At 39.0% G+C, this 17422-nt stretch overlaps 2 protein-coding genes across 3 annotated transcripts in view; one reads left to right on the top strand and one right to left on the bottom strand.

Moving 5' to 3' along the window:
- Window positions 1–2375: 2375 nt before the first annotated feature.
- Window positions 2376–10323, bottom strand: LOC104963018 (leucine-rich glioma-inactivated protein 1-like). Of its 2 annotated transcripts, XM_010791578.1 has the most exons (6): window positions 10196–10323; window positions 7725–8143; window positions 7517–7588; window positions 5802–5873; window positions 5106–5177; window positions 2376–2451 (listed from the first exon to the last, which is right to left on the bottom strand). In XM_010791578.1, the coding sequence occupies exons 2-6, from the start codon at window positions 7916–7918 to the stop codon at window positions 2376–2378; spliced, it is 486 nt and encodes a 161-aa protein (XP_010789880.1). In that variant the 5' UTR covers window positions 7919–8143; window positions 10196–10323. The 2 variants fall into 2 exon arrangements, with proteins under 2 accessions (XP_010789880.1, XP_010789871.1); XM_010791569.1 differs by lacking the exon at window positions 10196–10323 and having other exon boundaries at window positions 7725–8351.
- The window catches only part of fra10ac1 (FRA10A associated CGG repeat 1), a 19575-nt gene continuing 11988 nt past the window's right edge, over window positions 9836–17422 (top strand). The window contains exons 1-8 of the mRNA XM_010791559.1: window positions 9836–9945; window positions 10341–10420; window positions 10625–10717; window positions 12219–12264; window positions 12457–12533; window positions 12730–12813; window positions 12908–12992; window positions 14558–14603. Coding sequence (XP_010789861.1) covers window positions 9928–9945; window positions 10341–10420; window positions 10625–10717; window positions 12219–12264; window positions 12457–12533; window positions 12730–12813; window positions 12908–12992; window positions 14558–14603 — 529 coding nt within the window. The 5' untranslated portion in view covers window positions 9836–9927. The remainder of the gene's footprint in view (window positions 9946–10340; window positions 10421–10624; window positions 10718–12218; window positions 12265–12456; window positions 12534–12729; window positions 12814–12907; window positions 12993–14557; window positions 14604–17422) is intronic.

The following is a 17422-nucleotide window of genomic DNA, read 5'->3' on the forward strand; positions in this document are numbered from 1 at the left end:
CACACACCACAACACACACACACACAACACACACACACAACACACACACACACACACACATGGTCATATAGAAAGAAGTTGCGTGGATAACATTACGTTCGTCGTGTGTCGTTTCCCACTAGACCCCCCATACTATAGTACTTAAGCGTTTTGTGTATTTTCTAATCCGAACCCCTTAAGGTTTAGTACGTAATGCAGGGGAATGGTTATGAGTGCTTCCGTGTATGTTTCCTATGTAAAAAACGTTGTAACCCCCAGCCCAATCGGCGTCCAGCCGATCCACCCGAGTCACCGAAGTGTCTCGGAGTCAGTGTCCTCTCCTCAGTCAATAAAAAATACCTCTTCAACTAAAACGTAACTCCACATAAATGCCATCAAATCGCTAGATTTTCAAAAAATATTTAAACCCCCTAAGAAAAAAAAAAGTGTTACGCTTTGTCCTTTGTACTAGTGCACAAAAACCGATTTTCGATTACGGACACCCCTGTTAAATTGAATAAAAGTCCACAGGTACCTCCGAATTTATCATGTTATCCGAAGTGTCTTGTCGTACCATTCGTAGGTTCTTACAAGTACGTAAGGAATTAAAAGGAGTTAGGGGGGGTATTTGTACAGAAAAAGGGTGAAAGATGAAAGAATTATCATTCTAAACGTCCGGTTCTCTAAATTTACAAATTTCATAGCAGGTGAGGGCCTTCAATTCCAAGGAGGATTAGTTGTCAATTTCGTTAAAGTGGGTTTAAGGAGACCGTTTATTGACCGATTGAGGTTGAGGCCGCTCGCGTCTCTCTCCGACGGTAATTGAAGGACTAGAATCAACTTTACTCGAAGTTGCTTTCGTCGCGCTCGTTTACACCCTTCGTGTATCCCGCTGGATAACTTAATGATTATATTTCGAGGGACGGACCAGAGGGAGGGTTGACGAAGTAACACCTTCATGCGCATTTAGGTACCTTCTAATTCTAGACTCTCGGTGTATCGAGATTCAGAAAATATCGGTGAACCTTTTTTTAGAAAATTGGTCTTTAATACTCATTCGTCTTACAAACGACCTATTCCCTTCATTATTTATTCCGTTTTGAAAGATGTTGTAATACTTGTATTTTCTTCACACTAAATTGTGCAATGTCGTGTTTCGCGGGAAAATAAGTAAGGGAATAGCGTCTTTTCGTAAGAGGAATGAGTCATAAAGGACCATTTTCTAAAAAAAGGGGTTGTCACCATGATGTTTCTGAATTCGTTGAAAACCGAGAGTCTAGAATTTACGAAGGTCACTAAATCGCCATTGAAGGTGTTACTTCGTCACCTCTCTGTCCGTCTCAAAATATAATATTGGAAGTTAATCACAGCGGATAAGAGGGTGTGTAAACCGACACAAAGCAATTGATAAAGTTATTTTAGTCCTTCATTTACCGTCGGGATGGTGTTTTATTACACTCGAACCTCAAATCGTCAAATAAACGTCTCCTTAACCACTTTAACGGAAGATTGGAAACGTATCGTCCTATGAACTTGAGCGCTCAACCTCGGATGCAAATTTTGTAAATTTTAGAAACCGACCCGTTTAAGGGAGAATGATAATTCTTTCATCTTCACCTTTCTCTTCGTTTACAATACCCTACTCTTGTTAATTTCTTACTACTGTGAAGACTACGAGATGGGTTACGACAAGACTTGTGGGGATAACAGTCGACTAAATTCGGGTACGTCAGGATTTATTCAATTTAAAGTGTTTCCGTAGATTCGGAAAATTCGGTTTTGTGAACTTAGTACAGACGGAAAGCGTATTTTTTTTTTTTTTTCTACACACACACACACACACACACACACACACACACACACACACACACACACACACACACACACACACACACACACACACACACACACACACACACACCTTCGTATGATTTCACAGCAGGGAAAAGCTTCCTCTACAATCTTTTATTTCCTTGCTTATTTATTTCTCTTCCATCTCACTGTGCCCTTTCCCCCCCCCCAGCTTACATCCTCTGTTTAGTTTAACGATTCCTCTACTTTCCTTTTTAGAACTGTGACTTAATAACATTACTGTATTTAACCCCACAATTCAAGAAAAGAGAGAAAAAATAACATTTGCCAACATATTTTCTATCCGTAACAAAAAATATAACAGTTGTACCGGTCCACTATCCTATTTGATTGTTGCAGAATAATTAGCATAATATATTAGCTATGACAAATTAGCAAACTGTTACTTCATATATTGACTCATTTACACAATAATCCACAAAAATGTCTGCAATAGAAGAAATATATAAATCAAAAAATAGATTTTTTTAAATGCTACATTTCTGTGTCTTAGCTGAGCTTCCTTAGAGAAAGACAGACTGAACTCACACTTTGGTCAAAGCTTCCATGCCCTTGAAGACATCTTTGGGCAGCGTCTCAAGGTTGTTGTAAGCCAGACTCCTAAACAACAAAAAGAAAAGGTGATTGAGTTAGGGGTAGAGTTATTGCACTGTGTCATAGGCTTTCTATTCCTTCTGATAACTGGATTGCCTTAAGCAGAAAAAGGCTAAACTAATCAAACAAAATAAGAAGCATCCAAATGTTAGGGAGGCACAAGTCAGAGCCACATTGCCCTGACAATACTTAAGGACATGGTACGATAATGTAACAGTTGTCAAAAAGGTGAAGTGGTGAAATGGAGGAAAAAATCCATCTTTCTCAAGAGGATGAAATCTCTACCAATTAGTTAGAAACCTACCATCTGACCTGATAAGCACATTTCATTTGTAAGTGAAAAACTGAACTCTAAACCAGAAAGAGATGTGAATGAAATGAAATGTCAGCGTGATTCAACACTGCATTATTTATCTGAGACTCAGTTTTCCAGAGGGAGAAGCCATTTTGCTTTGAAAATGTGCAAAAATGCACTCTCCAAACAGATGGGGATGGGGCAAAATGGACAAGATTCCAGCCTGTACTATTTAATAATATATTAACGGTATGTGAAGTATTTAAAATGACCTCTCATAATGCATTTATTCATCAATTTAAACATAAAAGTGTGTTGACCTCTTAAACAAAGGAATGTATGCATGAAACGGGAAATGAGCAGTTCATGTGTGGCGGAATATCACTTTTTTTGAGTTGTGTATGGACAAATATAAATACTAAATCTTAGTTGGCATTTGTAGATAGAAAACACAAACCAGCACCTTAAAAGTTAACAAATTCATCCAAATGTCATCAGCCAATTAAGTGGGCGTAATCTCTGGCTATCAGTCTCATACAGATATAGGTTGGACGGGGCATGTTGCTACACCTACTGGTAGGTTCAAAAAGCCGGTCAACATCTATTCAAAAAGTTGACAAGAACACAAGATGACGACAACCTCTAGCAGCCACAATCAAGCCGGGAAGAGGAGGTTGTCAGGTCATGTATGGTATGTATTTAAAGGGCACCCAAAGAAAGGGAACCCAAAGGGGTGTTGGGTGGATGGAGTTATCAAATAAACACAGGACTTACTCATGTCATTGAATGGGCTGATAACTTTCATATCAGGTGACTTACTCTTTAGTTTCCCACAAAAAAAGGAAGTGCAAAAACTAAAAGCTGGTTTGGATTTACAAAGGATTATATGCTGGGTTAGTTCTCGGTCAGGAGCAGTGCCTACCTGGAGTCACAGCTGGTTGCCAGGAAACTTGACCTTGATATTCATCTTTGAAGAAGTCACTGCTCGGAAACTTAAACCCCCTTAAAATGTATCCCAGTTTACTTCCGTTTGTCTTTTTCTCCTTTGACAGAGCCACTAATGTTGTAACAATGACTCATATCCGTAGTTTTAAATGGTTCACCTAATTCACCTAAAGCACGGATTAATAAATGCTGATAAACTGTTATTTAATTTTGCTGCATTGCACTGCATGAGCTCAAATGTGTTAGGAACAAACTGTCTGTTTAGAAACAGATTATAGGTCACTTGGTGTGAGGTTACACTGCAGTTATATTTAGTCTTGACCTAGAGGTCAGCCCACTTTCTCAACTATCTTTAGTTTTGGCAAGGTTTGCATTTCAGGAATATTAGATCAGTCTTTGAAATACTCTGTTATAAACTGATATGTGTTCGTCCCTGTGGTGAGATTTGGATTAACAAGGTGTGCTATCTAAATACTACAAACACAGCTGCAGTACAAGCTATGCATAACTCATCACAATCACAATAGATGCCATAGAAGTCTAACAAATATAAAGTGACTCATTAGTGAAGCTATATGATGCTAAAATTAACAAAATGTGTGTAAAGACAGATATATGGAATGTATTTCTTTTTTACCTCAAAACATCTTAAAAGGGAAATATTGTCATTTTTACTCCACAACATGTATAGGACAGTTTTAGCAACGTTGCATATTTGTATTATTAATACAACATTTAAATCAATGAGTACATTTCAGTATATAGGTTTAGTTACCCTACAGCATTTAAAGTGACTAAAAGTAATTCCGTTTAACATAATAATGCATTAATAGTTAAAGTCAAGTACAAATATATATTTTATTATGAAATGGGCTATTCTGTACTTTGAGTTAGTGTTCATACTTCTAAACTTTTACTCAAGTATGATATTGATTACATTTCACTTGGCACAGAGGAATTTTACACTGTATTATTACTACTTTTACTTTAGTTGAAGCCAAGGTCTAGTTTAGCTTTTAGTTAAATACTTCCTCCACCATTGTCTAAGGATGTGTGACATCCAGATATGCACTTCAGTAACCTGATCCAGTTTCCACCTTCATCCACTAACCTTGGACATCCCCACTGGCAGCACTTCTGCCTGCCTCTGCATTTCAGACAGTGACAAAGTGATAGACACAGAGGAAGAGGAAATTGATGCACAGTTTATGTAAGGATACCATGAATACTCATATCCCCTTACCTTAGAAAATACTTAAACAAAGAATATGAAAAATGGAGAGAGAAGAAAGAAAGAAGGAACCAATAAAATAAGGAAAGTTCCCTTTGACTGGAACAAATGATACATTAAGTAAAGAAGAAAGGGGGAAGATATTTTCCAGTTTTCCAACATGGCCACCACAGAAGCAAAAATACTTACAGATGAATCAGCGATTTCAGTCCCCGGAAAGCATATGGAGATATCGATGCGATTCTGTTATTTTCAATAAATCTGTGAATGAGAATAATTGTATTAGCATTCGACAGATTAGGATTAACACTATGTAATTATCCTTTACACAAATCAAATGTATTGTACTTAAAAGTGAAACCCTTTAACGTTATACATCTCATATTCCTTTGCAATTGTGATCACAGCAGTTACTGAATTGTTGTGTAAACCTGAGCCCTGTTATAATTATACATTAAACATAGCATGAAGCAAGGATACAGATTCATGGGAAAATGACAGAATGAATTATATTTAAGAAATGCACTATATAATCAAACATGTGCTTCCAATTAGGTTGGGTTTTACATGAGGTAAGCAAACGTAATAATAGGGATAAACGTTGGAAATGAACCTCCCAATCAGTCAACATAAACAAAATAAAACTGTATGGAGGCTTTAAATTGACAGCATGCCGCCAAAATAATATGTATGTAAACATTCGTACTGTATTACAGAAAAAGGTTTCAAATTGGATTGTAAAGTTGTGATTGATTTTTATTTTTGTATTCCAGTCAGCTTTTATTAGCACAACACAAGTATGCAACTGGAGAACAGCGTGTGTATTTTACAATCCTTCACCACACCAATGCATGTCAAACTTATAAATTATAGATAAATACTTACAGATATTCAAGATGTGGTAAACCCAGGAAGGCATCCTCATCAATAAAATCAAGTGTATTCGCTGTGAACAAACTAAGAAGAAACAACAACATGTTAGAATAGTACAATCATAGGTTTCATTACAGTTTCCACATATCTCCAACAGCATATCTTTACTTTTCTGATTCACAAATCAAAGGTGGACTGGGTTGAACTTGGAAATATATTATCAGTTGGGAATACATTTTAAGATTTGGTTATTCAGTTTGTTACAGGGTATCTTTATTTACAACAAACTTTAACTGTGAAGCAGATCTTTTAGCAATTTACCCCAATGGATCTTTTAAAAAATGTCTATGATGCTAACATTGGTTTTGCCCATAACGAACATGGATATAAAAAGGTTGCTCTTTCCTCCTTCTATTACTTTGGTTTAATAGGAAGAGTCTGGGCTCCACAGTTAACTGTATTGTTGAATCAGTTTTATTTTATATGAAACCCCTTCCAGAAAAGTCTTATTACATTCCCAAACACAATGGAAAATGTTCCCTTTGACTGGGCACACAAAAAAAACAATGTACCTCATGTGTTAGGATAAAGGTTGTGATTTACTACTTATATCAGTAACTCAAAGTTCAAAACAGAGGAAAGGTCAGAGTAACTGTAAGAGACAACATCGTCTTTCAGCTTTCCTGCCCACAGTATTGAAGTTAAGATTGAATTAAATGAATAAAAGAGAAATGACTCCTACATGTTTTTCATGAAATTAATGAAAGAGGGTCATGGATTTCTCTTCCCACGTCTTTCCGAGTCACCCTTTGAACTAATGTAGGCAAAGTGTCCAAAAAGAATATACCTGTATATTGTGCACCACACTGCATCTTATTATTTGATAAACTGAAGCACTTTAAATCCAGTGGAAGAGTTTGGTTGAATAATAATTTGAAAACTGGATATCTGATTTTGTAGCGAAACTCTTCCTGTTTATTCTTTACTGCCTGCTCACACAATCCAGTGATTGATTAAGTGCTCTAATGGAGGTTAAGATGCTCCAGGTCACCTTGACAGTAAATAATGACAGAGGGGACAACACCACTTTAACTGCCGCCTAGTTAAATTCACCCTCCTTCTGTTCACCAGCCTCCATGCAAACCTAGACTGATTAAGTGTCATCTGAGCATATGGAAGAACTGGTGCCAAGAAAAATATTTTACTGAGCAAAAGTGATGCACAGTGTGCTGTTATGTGCAATAAACTGAAACCAGTGTGATTACAGAGCACAGTTAAGCCTGACCTTACTGTTCATTTGTGGGTTTGGAACAACAAATGACCCAACAGACTCTAAATATCTATAATAATTGATGTCATTTGTCAGAGAAATTGCGAGATAAACTCCATAATTATGTGTGCTGTTATGATTTTACTGTCTTTCATTTTTTTTCAAGTGCTATTTTGGGAGGGGGAAAAAAAAAGATGTTCATTATTTAAACACACACATAGCTCCTCTCTTCCCAGCCTCTGCTGTGTTTGGCTGTAGCCATGTGGTCTATTGCATAATCCTGACACCATTACAGAGAAGTCCCCTTTAAATATGCTTATCAGCCTCTAGGCTAGTCCCCCTATTGTTTGATTCTGTAAAAAACTGAGAAAGGATTAACAGACAGACAGACAGACAGGCAGGCAGGCAAACAGACAGACAGACAGGCAGACAAATAAAAAGACAAACGGATACTCACAGTAGTTGCAGAGCAGGAGTGTGAACAAAGCTTGCTCCAACGATTTCATTAAATCCAGACTTGACAAAAGATCTAAATGAATGGAAAGGGGATTTATCCAAAAGTATTAAAAAGATGAGACTTGTGTAGCCTCCACTGAAAACTGATTATTTCCAGACAATTCACAAAAAGAACAATACAATAAAGAGAGTATTGCAGGGCCACTTACAGTGAAACTACGTCGGACGGGAACGTATGAGGCACCGATCGGACATTTTCACACAGGGCATTGTCTTTGGTGCAGGTACATCCAACCGGACATCTGGGCGGCCTCACTCTCCGTCCTTCAGCAAAAAGCAGGCTGACAGCGGCGACCCAAACCAGGAGCATCCATCCCCCCTGTGCTCTGCCCGGGTATCCCATTCCTGCTGTCCCGGTCGATACTATCCCTCCAGCTCATGCGACTTCTCGGCAACAAAAAAAAACCGTAACCCCCGGATTTAAAAGTGCTTTCTAAGTTGTTTTTAAAAAAATGTATGTTTCTGTGTTGGTTAAAATGTTAGGATATGGTGTTGTTGCGCTCGGATGCAGGCTTGTGTCTATGCTTCTTGCGTCTCAATAGGAAGGCACCAGTCCAGCGGATTCGTTCTGCAAGGCGCAGGATTACCAATGCAGGACAGACGGGACATGAGAACAGTCTCAGATTTGTTTGTCATGAAAGATAATGATCTCAAATCATCTAAAAACACGCTGCCAAAGGTTGCACTTCTTATTCATTCTGCTGCTTACAAATAAGTTGTTTCACCAATGCAGCCATGAAAGGAAAACACAAATAAAAGCTTAAATTCCCGTGAGAGAAAGGAAGAAAGGAAGAGATGGAAGAGGCTGGGAGAGAGAAAGGGAGGGGGGGCCCTAGGTGCGCTTTTTTTTTTATCAGCAGTGCCAGCTATTATTTATGCGCGCCTCAGAGCCGTGCACGTTTAATGGGAAGCGGCTATTCATGAGGCTCTGTGCAAATGCACCTGCCTCACTCATTCACATGCTGAATATGTTCTTCTCTGTTTGGCATAATAATGATATGAGCTGTGAAAAGATGATGAGTTTATACCGTATGGTTCAAAATAAAGCTGGAATATTTGGCTAATTGGGTGATGCTGGCATAAATGGATGGTTAAGTATATGACAAAACACATAATACAATGCTTTATTTAATGGAAAACACATGATCCAAACCACAGCAATGAGTACATATTTCTACTTAAAAAAAAAAAAGTTTGAGTCATTCATATTCATTATGGCATTGGTTTCCCATAATCGCTTTCTCTTCAAACCCATATTGAATCCTTTGTTGCGTTCAATGGGTTGTGGAGAAGTCATGTAACACTGGACTTCTATTCCCAGACCGGGGTGAACTTTCACCCCAGTCACCCGTAATAACCCAAAGACTCAATTATAGCCCACAGAAACATTCTAATAGCATAATACCCTCTTTATTTTCCCATCTACAAATCAAACGCCCACATGCATCCTTTCTTGTCCCTCAGCGGAAATGAACAAACCACCGAGATGCCTTTGTTCCAAAACGAGAGTCAAAATCAGGCGTTGTAGCCTATTCGTCTGGGGGTTTATTTGTGTTCAATATGGCCTTGATTATTCATTTACCCATCATGTTATGTGATGATGGCTTGCCCTCCAGTTAATATACAAGAACAATGGGTGGATGGATGATGTATGGACTGTCAATACGCCAGATGAAAGAAATCAATATATGATGCCTCTTCTTGCTGGAATAACATAGAAGGACCTGACATTTCCAGAGGTGATTACTATGGGGGAATATACATTAGATTCAAAGGATCTATACAACAAATAGCACCCGTGGTCAATTTGATTGCACCTAAAAAAAACTGTGCCTATAGCCTATATCTCTTTATCATTTAGATATTGGGGCCAATGTGTTTTAGTGTGCGATTGTTACATTTGTCTGTGTATTGTTCTTGCAGTGTTTATGCTGCTCTTGTTTGCCCTTAAGAAATACATTTAATCTTAATTAGCCTTTTACTTTTACGACGTATATGTATCCTATATAATTAAATAAAAATGTGAAATAATCCCAGTTAGGAAAACAAACAAAAAGACCTACGATACAGTAACCTAGATCCATAATGTATTTTACCCAGAGATGTAAAGGGATTCCGTTTTCTGCATCTCATTCTGAAATCACAAAGTGTCCCCAATGACTCCTGCATTAATATTGAAAAAGAAACGGAGGCTGGCAGATACTTATTTTTAATCTCCTTTCAGAATAATGTATGACGTTACACCTTACGTCATCACACTGCGATTCACTGTTTCACGTCATCATATAGCGACAAACGTTTTATTTTGTAAACATTAGCAAACATTTCCTGTAGACTAAAGCAAGGACACTCATGGAAAGTCTTGTGAAGGTAACTTATCTTACAAAGCCGAAAATCCGTTTTTAATGCAAACATGTTTGGAGAAGATAGCGTTTCGTGTTTGTTGTTAGCATGCTACATTAGCCTACAGATGAGTTAGCCAGTTGCACACAGGGGTACTCTATTAATGTTCCCTGCACATTTCTACTAAATACTTTGCTAGTTACAGCTCTAAGCATATAGCAAGATTGTACTTCACTTTAGCTGCGAATTGAGTGCAATGACTAGTGACAAACCTTACCTCTCATGATGATTCCTGTGTGAATTGACTACAGAGGCAGCAGGACCCTAAAGCATCAAGTACTAAATAACACATGGCACCTTACGGATCTTCTTCTTCTTTGTGGCATTTTAAAGCGGATACATGAGTTCCTGTGTTTCCTCAGGTGCACGGAGGGGGCGGCTATGACTCCGACTTCAGTGACGATGATGGACAGGGGGAGTCCTCGGAAAGAGGCATTAAAAGGTAAGATTACATCCTTATATAGTGTCAGGAATATATACTTCAATTCATCTAAGTGTTGCTTGCCTGAACTGTGTTTAACTGGGAAACATTAGTCATATAGACTAATATACTGTGTTCATTCTACTACTTCTAGCTTGCATTGTGTCTGGTGTCGGAAAGACAACAAAATCCACTAACTTAAGCTTCTTTTGGTTGCTTTGTCAGGAAACGAGAGGATGAAATCTTACAGAAGCCATTCCAGAAAGGTCGAAACCCCCAGAAGGCTCACCGGAGTTTACACACACATGAAGTGGACAGGTACTGTGAAATTGAAGTGAAATAATAAGCATTTAGACACCTTCACTTAACTCACATTTTATTATGTTGCAGCTTTATGCTAAAAATCATCCCCCCCCCCTCTGTTCACACTTTTCCATCCATCTACATTCTAAACCTTGTAATGAGAAGTCAACAAAAAAAAAATCTGTACATTGGGTGTGACAGACTAGTTTTTCCACACTGCTGATAAATCCAATCCAATCCACTTTATTTCTATAGCACATATTAAAAACAGAGGGTTTACCAAAGTGCTTCACAGCAAACATAACATTATAATAAATTATAATATTACAATAATAGATAAAAGGCACACATAAGAAAATATCAAAGGCATACATAAGAATTAATACAAGGTACACAGAGTCTATGGACAGACAATAAAAGCATACAAATCGTTAAAACATAGCTCAAACCGACTTGAAAGCGAGGGAGAAGAGGTGGGTCTTTAGGCGGGACTTAAAAGTTTGGAGGGTGGGCGACAATTTGACATGGGGGGGGGGGGCAGGTCATTCCAGAGCCTGGGGGCTACCGCTGAGAAGGCTCGGTCTCCCCTGGTCCTTTTCTTGGTTTTAGGGACTACTAGCAGCAGCTGACCGGCCGACCTCACAGCCCTTGTGGGGGTGTACACCTTTAGGACGTCGGAGATGTACTGAGGGGCCAGCCCATTATGCGATTTAACAATAACATCTTAAAATGAACTCTAAAATGGACAGGAAGCCAGTGGAGGGAAGCCAGAATTGGTGTGATAAACCCCCCCCCCAAAGCACAAGGCTACGACCACCATGCTTCTCCGTTCGACGGGCATCGCTCAGGTTATAAATGGTGCCTGGTTTCTTCCAGGCATGACGCTTGGAATTGAGGCTAAGCAGTTCAATCTTGGTTTCATCAAACCAGAGAATCTTGTTTCTCACGGTCTAAGGTTTTCTCTGAAGAGAGGCTTCCGTCTGTCCACTCTGCCATGAAGCCCAGCTCGGTGGAGTGTTGCAGTGTTTCTTCAGAGGCAGAAATCTTTTACCTCTTTTCCCCAGATCTGTGCCTCAACACAAGCCTTTCTTCTCTAAGCTCTGCAGGCCATTCCTTCTATGTCATAACCTTTTGCTCCGATGTGCATTGCTAGCTGTGAGACCTTATATAGACAGGTTTGAGAAAATGGACTTACCACAGGTGAACGCCATCAAGGTGTAGAAATATCTTGAAGAGGATCAAGAGAAATGGCATGCACCTAAACTATATTTCAAATGTAATACCAAAGGGTCTGTGATAGTTACGTTTTTCATTTTGAATAATTTCCCCAAAATGTAATGTAACTCCTGAGTTCCCTGTGATTGTTCTCTCTTTGATCTCTGTTTCACTTTGGTTGTTCCAGACAACAGCTCTGCATTTTTTTAGCCAGCTTCCTAATACAGTTATATTTACAAGTTATAGTCCACTCTTTGATCAAGTTAACAAAATATATCATCTGGTTCATTCTGTTTTTCAGAGAGGAAGCCAGAAACAGAAGAGCCCACCTGATATCATTGAATGCTGTATCCTTTTTAAGTGTATAATTCATAGTTTTTGTGTGAAATGATAACATTAAATGTGTTACTTTCATGTTGTTCAAGTACATAGTTTTCTTTATTTAAAACGAAGGAATGCGAGACACTTTTTTTTGCCGTTCTTATTGTATAAAAATGTTAGCATTCAAAGAGAGAATGACCTTAAGCAGATGTCTCCAGTTTGAGCGACATAAGAAGTTTGTTGGTGACTACATACTTTATTATGGAGGACAGATGGCCGACTTCAAGCGCACGGCGTAAGTAATGTGTCTCACAGTCATGCTTCACTATCAGTCACCCAGCTGTCACTCTAGGCTAGGAATATGTGAACAGCAGCAGACCATTGGTTGCTCATTGTTTTCGACCAAAAGGCAGTGTTAAATTAAAAAAATTCCAAAGTAGTAAGTTTCTCTTGTATCTGCCTTCTCTTTGAATCTTTTATTTCTCTCACAGAGCCAAAGACAAAACAGATCACGATGTGCTGCGGGAGAATCATCGTTTCCTCTGGAAGGATGAGGACGAGGAAGACATGACATGGTGATCATTCATAAAAAAACTTTTAATAAAAGGCTGTTTTGATATTTGATATGCTTTGAGATATTGAGTTTTCTCTTGTATTTCTTCTCTCCAGGGAAAAAGAACTTGCCAGGAAGTATTATGACAAGCTGTTTAAAGAATACTGCATAGCTGACTTAAGCAGATACAAGGAAAACAAGGTGGGATGAAATGATCTATTGATTTAACTAATACCCAGTGTGAGCAGAAGCATAGCAGCAGTAGGAGTTTAGTTAATCTCAAACAATGTGACAGCACTTGCAGTACTGACGACAAGTGACTATTAGGAACACAGCAGCTCGACATTTTGTTGTCAAATCAGTAAAACATGAATTAAGCAGCCCGTTTCAGACAAGAAAGTAAATGACATTGTAGTGTGTTGTGTATCTCTGAGTCATGTAGACATAATCTAAATGATCACATGTGATGTGCTTCATTCAGGGTTCTTCAATTTCTTAATCGTTTTTGAAATGCTGCTTTTAGTGTTTTCCAGGTTAAGAATATGCATGGCATCGAATTTTCTCCCTGCAAAATGCTTATTTAACATAATCTGGAATTTTCCTTACACAATCGCATATGGAAAACTAAAATCAATAGCTTTTGAAAAAGAGTACATCTGTTCAACTAATGTACATTTATAGTAACAATTTAGATGAAACAGACTTTTCTACACGCTGTTAAAACCTCAGGCTCCTGTTAGTAAAAACACATTTTTCAGTCATTGTTAAATACCTGTGGAAAACAAAAAAGAAAATCTGGCTCTGGCATCTGTTTTTGAAAAGTGAATTCTGCTTTTAATAGCCTCCCGGGTAAAGTGTGGTGGTGGCAGCTGAGAAAAAAGGGTTGCATTGAGCACACCCAGAGAATAACAGGAAAGTAATGGATTAAATAGTGCGGACACCTCAGCCATCCCAGACACCGCCGCCAGGACTTGGCAAGACCAATGTTTGGGTTGTGCTCCAAAATCAGAGTAATAGTCCCACTGGTGGTGTCCTGAACAAAGATTAAAACTGCATAACTCAAACACTGATGTCCACCACCACTGAGCCATTTTAAGATGAATGTTAGGGGTATGATGTGATTTGGCAGCGGGCTCGGTCTCTAGCGTCCACTGGGCAATTCTGGTTTGAGTCCAGGCTTTTAAAAAAGGACAATATGTTAAACTCTGGGCCAGTGTACTTATGGCTTCATAACTGCAAATCGACCCTGTGCTCAAATGTATTTCCAGTCTGAAAGTGTTGAAGAGAGTCTCTGAATATTCACACCATCGGTTCACTCAAAACTTGCTACAGAAATCGCTCACACATTATTCATATTTGTATGATTATTGCATATGCAGAGAGAAGTGAATTGTTGATAAGTATGTAAATGCAGTGTGACAGCATGCAGATGAATCACACAATGTGCTATGAGATTTATGTGAAGGCAGAATCCTAACGACTAAACACAGAATACATGAAGATAATTTTCAGCAATATTTACATGAAATGTGTTAAATCAGTGGAATTGCTTTAAAAAATAAGGTTTGCTTTGAGCCAATAATTTTGTATTACTGTAGATTAATTTTGATGTAGTCCTTTCAGAGCCTGCCTGACATCAAAACTAATGACTATTCAAACACAGGACAAACACTGAGTTATCAATAGTTTCCTGAAATTCGGTTTTTACATTTTATACATCAATTTAAGGGGGTAACTTTAATTTATGCTTTATGCTTTTTTAACAGTTTGGATTTCGTTGGCGGACTGAGGAGGAAGTTGTTTCCGGCAAAGGTATGACATAACCAAACATGATCTTAATATCAAGCTTATGCTCTTCGTCATGTTTCATTTGTATGCTAACTGCTTAAACTGAATACTATGACAGTGAGCATGTAGTACATTCTGTATGGCATCAGTATTTAATATGGATTTGGGGCACATCTAAGCTTCTCCTACCAACATGCCCACACAACACTTCCTGACCCTCTCCACTAGATGGCGACAGAGATTTACAGAGCCATATACACAGCAGTACTTAACACGCAGTGGAAACTTCCTAACACAACTTTATCCACATGTACGATTATACAAATATGGTTGTTTTACTTTCATATTTATTGATTTGTCAAAATGTCCTAACAAATATTTAATATATGTGATTTGACCCTTGAGTTTGTGGCACTATTCTGCATCGATATGTGTTCATTCACGCCAAAAGGTCCCTTACACTTAACATTTTAGCTTGCTGTTTATGTCTCACACCCAAAGAGAAACCTCATTTTACCTCTGCACTTCTGAGGAAGCATACTTTGACAGTTTGGCAGCCCTTTGATGATTACTTGTGGAGGATTAGTACAACACTTCTCTGTCTCCTGCTCCTCCGTGTGACACTGACAGATATAGATAGGTTTACCTTCAGGGACAATATCAGCAACTCTCCGAGGGTGGGATGAGGTTGCGCTTCACTCCTGACCATCTCTGACGTTCCTGCAGTTGGGGCAAGTATTCTTTGACCCACCTTTTCCAGAACAAGTCCGACATGTACTGAACCTGCTTTCAGCGCCTGCGGGCATACATGTCCGCCTTTTGAAAATTTCCTGGTGGTAAAGAAGGTAAGGTTTTTAACTGCAACAGGTCGGCGACCAAAAACTACTATAATCGATTGCGGAACACCACCAAAAGCAAAAAAAACAACTGTTACAATTATGCGGCTGTCGTTGTCTGTTGTTGTTCTCAGCGACTTCTTTCCTGACCTCCGGACGATTTCACTCAGACAAGATAATCTATTAAGGCAAATTTATATTTAATCTGTAAGATGGATGGCATATTATTGGATTATACTATATGCTTTATTGTGACGTTCTCATCTAAAGCGTTTCTGTCGGAGACAAAAGGTTGTATCATCTTTCAGGTTCTTATTATTAGTCTTAATTTAAGATTTGGTTATACTTTTTGTTTGTGAGACCGACTTTTTGTTCATAGGTAATTTATATAGTAGTAACATATAGTTATGCTAGGTTTTCGCGTTCATAGATAAGACATTTGTGATACATATTCTCCACGGTTGTATATTTGTGGTATTCACGTTTGCGGTTCACAGTGGGAGGATAGAAGGGTGGTGTGTTGGATGCGTCCACTCTGTTCCTAATATTACTCAGCCGGCGGGTAGAGTTGCGTACCACTGCCTCGCGGTTCGGTTCGGGTTAGGCTAATCAATTAGCTGTTTAGGCTAGATATTAATTTTGTATCCTTCCCTACATGATTGTGTGCAAAGTACCGAGGATGTGTGGTCGGAGCATTGTAATAAATCCGAATCCATATATATTATGGCTATTCATAGTCAATCTGTGATTGGTAATTAAGTGTTTGTCCCTTCTGTACACTGCTTAATATCGGAAACCATATTAGTTCAGGTACGCGCAACGTCAAGTACGTAGACATCAGAAGGAAGAAGAAAAAGACAATTATGCTCAGTATTCCAGTCAATCCAGGTTTTCCATGGTGGTGGATTCCGCGAGTTCCAGTTTTTATTTAGGAAAACCACACAGAAAGTCAGTTTTTCCTCATGTATAACAGCCATTTCCTACAGTGTCTCCATGTAGTCGTTGAGAAAGAGGTACAATCGGAAGAACATTATCTGTCTAGAATCAAATAAGCGCGGGACACTCACAACTCTAATACGTCGCACCAGAAACACAACTTACGACATTGACTTCGTGTTTAGGCGAGAAAACAGACCTTTCCAAACGTCTTGAAAAGGGTACTGGGTCCTTAAGTCTCCACGACACAACGAGTGATACTCTTGAAAATATAGTGGACCCTACTCCAACGCGAAGTGAAGGACTGGTAGAGACTGCAAGGACGTCAGACCCCGTTCATAAGAAACTGGGTGGAAAAGGTCTTGTTCAGGCTGTACATGACTTGGACGAAGGTCGCGGACGCCGTATGTACAGGCGAAAACTTTTAAAGGACCACCATTTCTTCCATTCCAAAAATTGACGTTGTCCACTAAACCACCAGTTACGGAGGTTCAGCAATCCTAGGCATCTACGGAATCAATTAACCGGCCGATAACTACTATCGAAGACGGAGTGTATTTCTTGCCACACTTCCGGGAGAAGCAGGTCCAAAACGTGTACAGTTTCACCTCAACTCCTGAAAAGCGCGTGACTGGACTAATTGGAGAGGGTCGTGGAGGTACCACTCTCGGTCATCCCCCCAATTTTCAGGTTAAACTAAGGAAAGACTTCTTCTGTAGTAACTAGGAAACTGACTAAGGTAACAAGTTACCGACAAGAGTCGAGTGCGAGACGAGGTTACTTCACAGGGGTAATAAGTCTTGCGGGTTTGAACTGGGGCAGAAACGATATTTCGCAGACTCACCGTAATTACTTTCTCAGGCACAGGTCCACTTTCACGGTGAAGTTAACACCTAACGAGCATACCGGTAACGTCCATTTTTACTGTGGCATGGAGAGTGATCCGAAGAAGATGAGAAGTGAACTTTGCCCTGTTTTTTATAGTGAGGTTGTAATCTTTACCAAGCAGGCCTACATTGAGAAAGTCTTCCATTTAGACGGTAAACAACCCTGTAACCGATTCGTGGACAA

This window comes from Notothenia coriiceps, unplaced genomic scaffold (genome assembly GCF_000735185.1).
Source record: "Notothenia coriiceps isolate Sejong01 unplaced genomic scaffold, NC01 NC01_scaffold00001630, whole genome shotgun sequence".
NCBI lineage: Eukaryota > Metazoa > Chordata > Actinopteri > Perciformes > Nototheniidae > Notothenia > Notothenia coriiceps.

What these genes read in the sequence shown, in the direction of transcription:
- LOC104963018 (XM_010791578.1), bottom strand. Translation starts at nt 7,918, where the DNA reads ATGGGATACCCGGGCAGAGCACAGGGGGGATGGATGCTCCTGGTTTGG. An exon ending in CCGTCCGACGTAGTTTCACT is followed by an intron (nt 7,589 to 7,724) that starts GTAAGTGGCCCT and finishes CCATTCATTTAG; the next exon opens with ATCTTTTGTCAAGTCTGGAT. An exon ending in ACTCCTGCTCTGCAACTACT is followed by an intron (nt 5,874 to 7,516) that starts GTGAGTATCCGT and finishes GTTTCTTCTTAG; the next exon opens with TTTGTTCACAGCGAATACAC.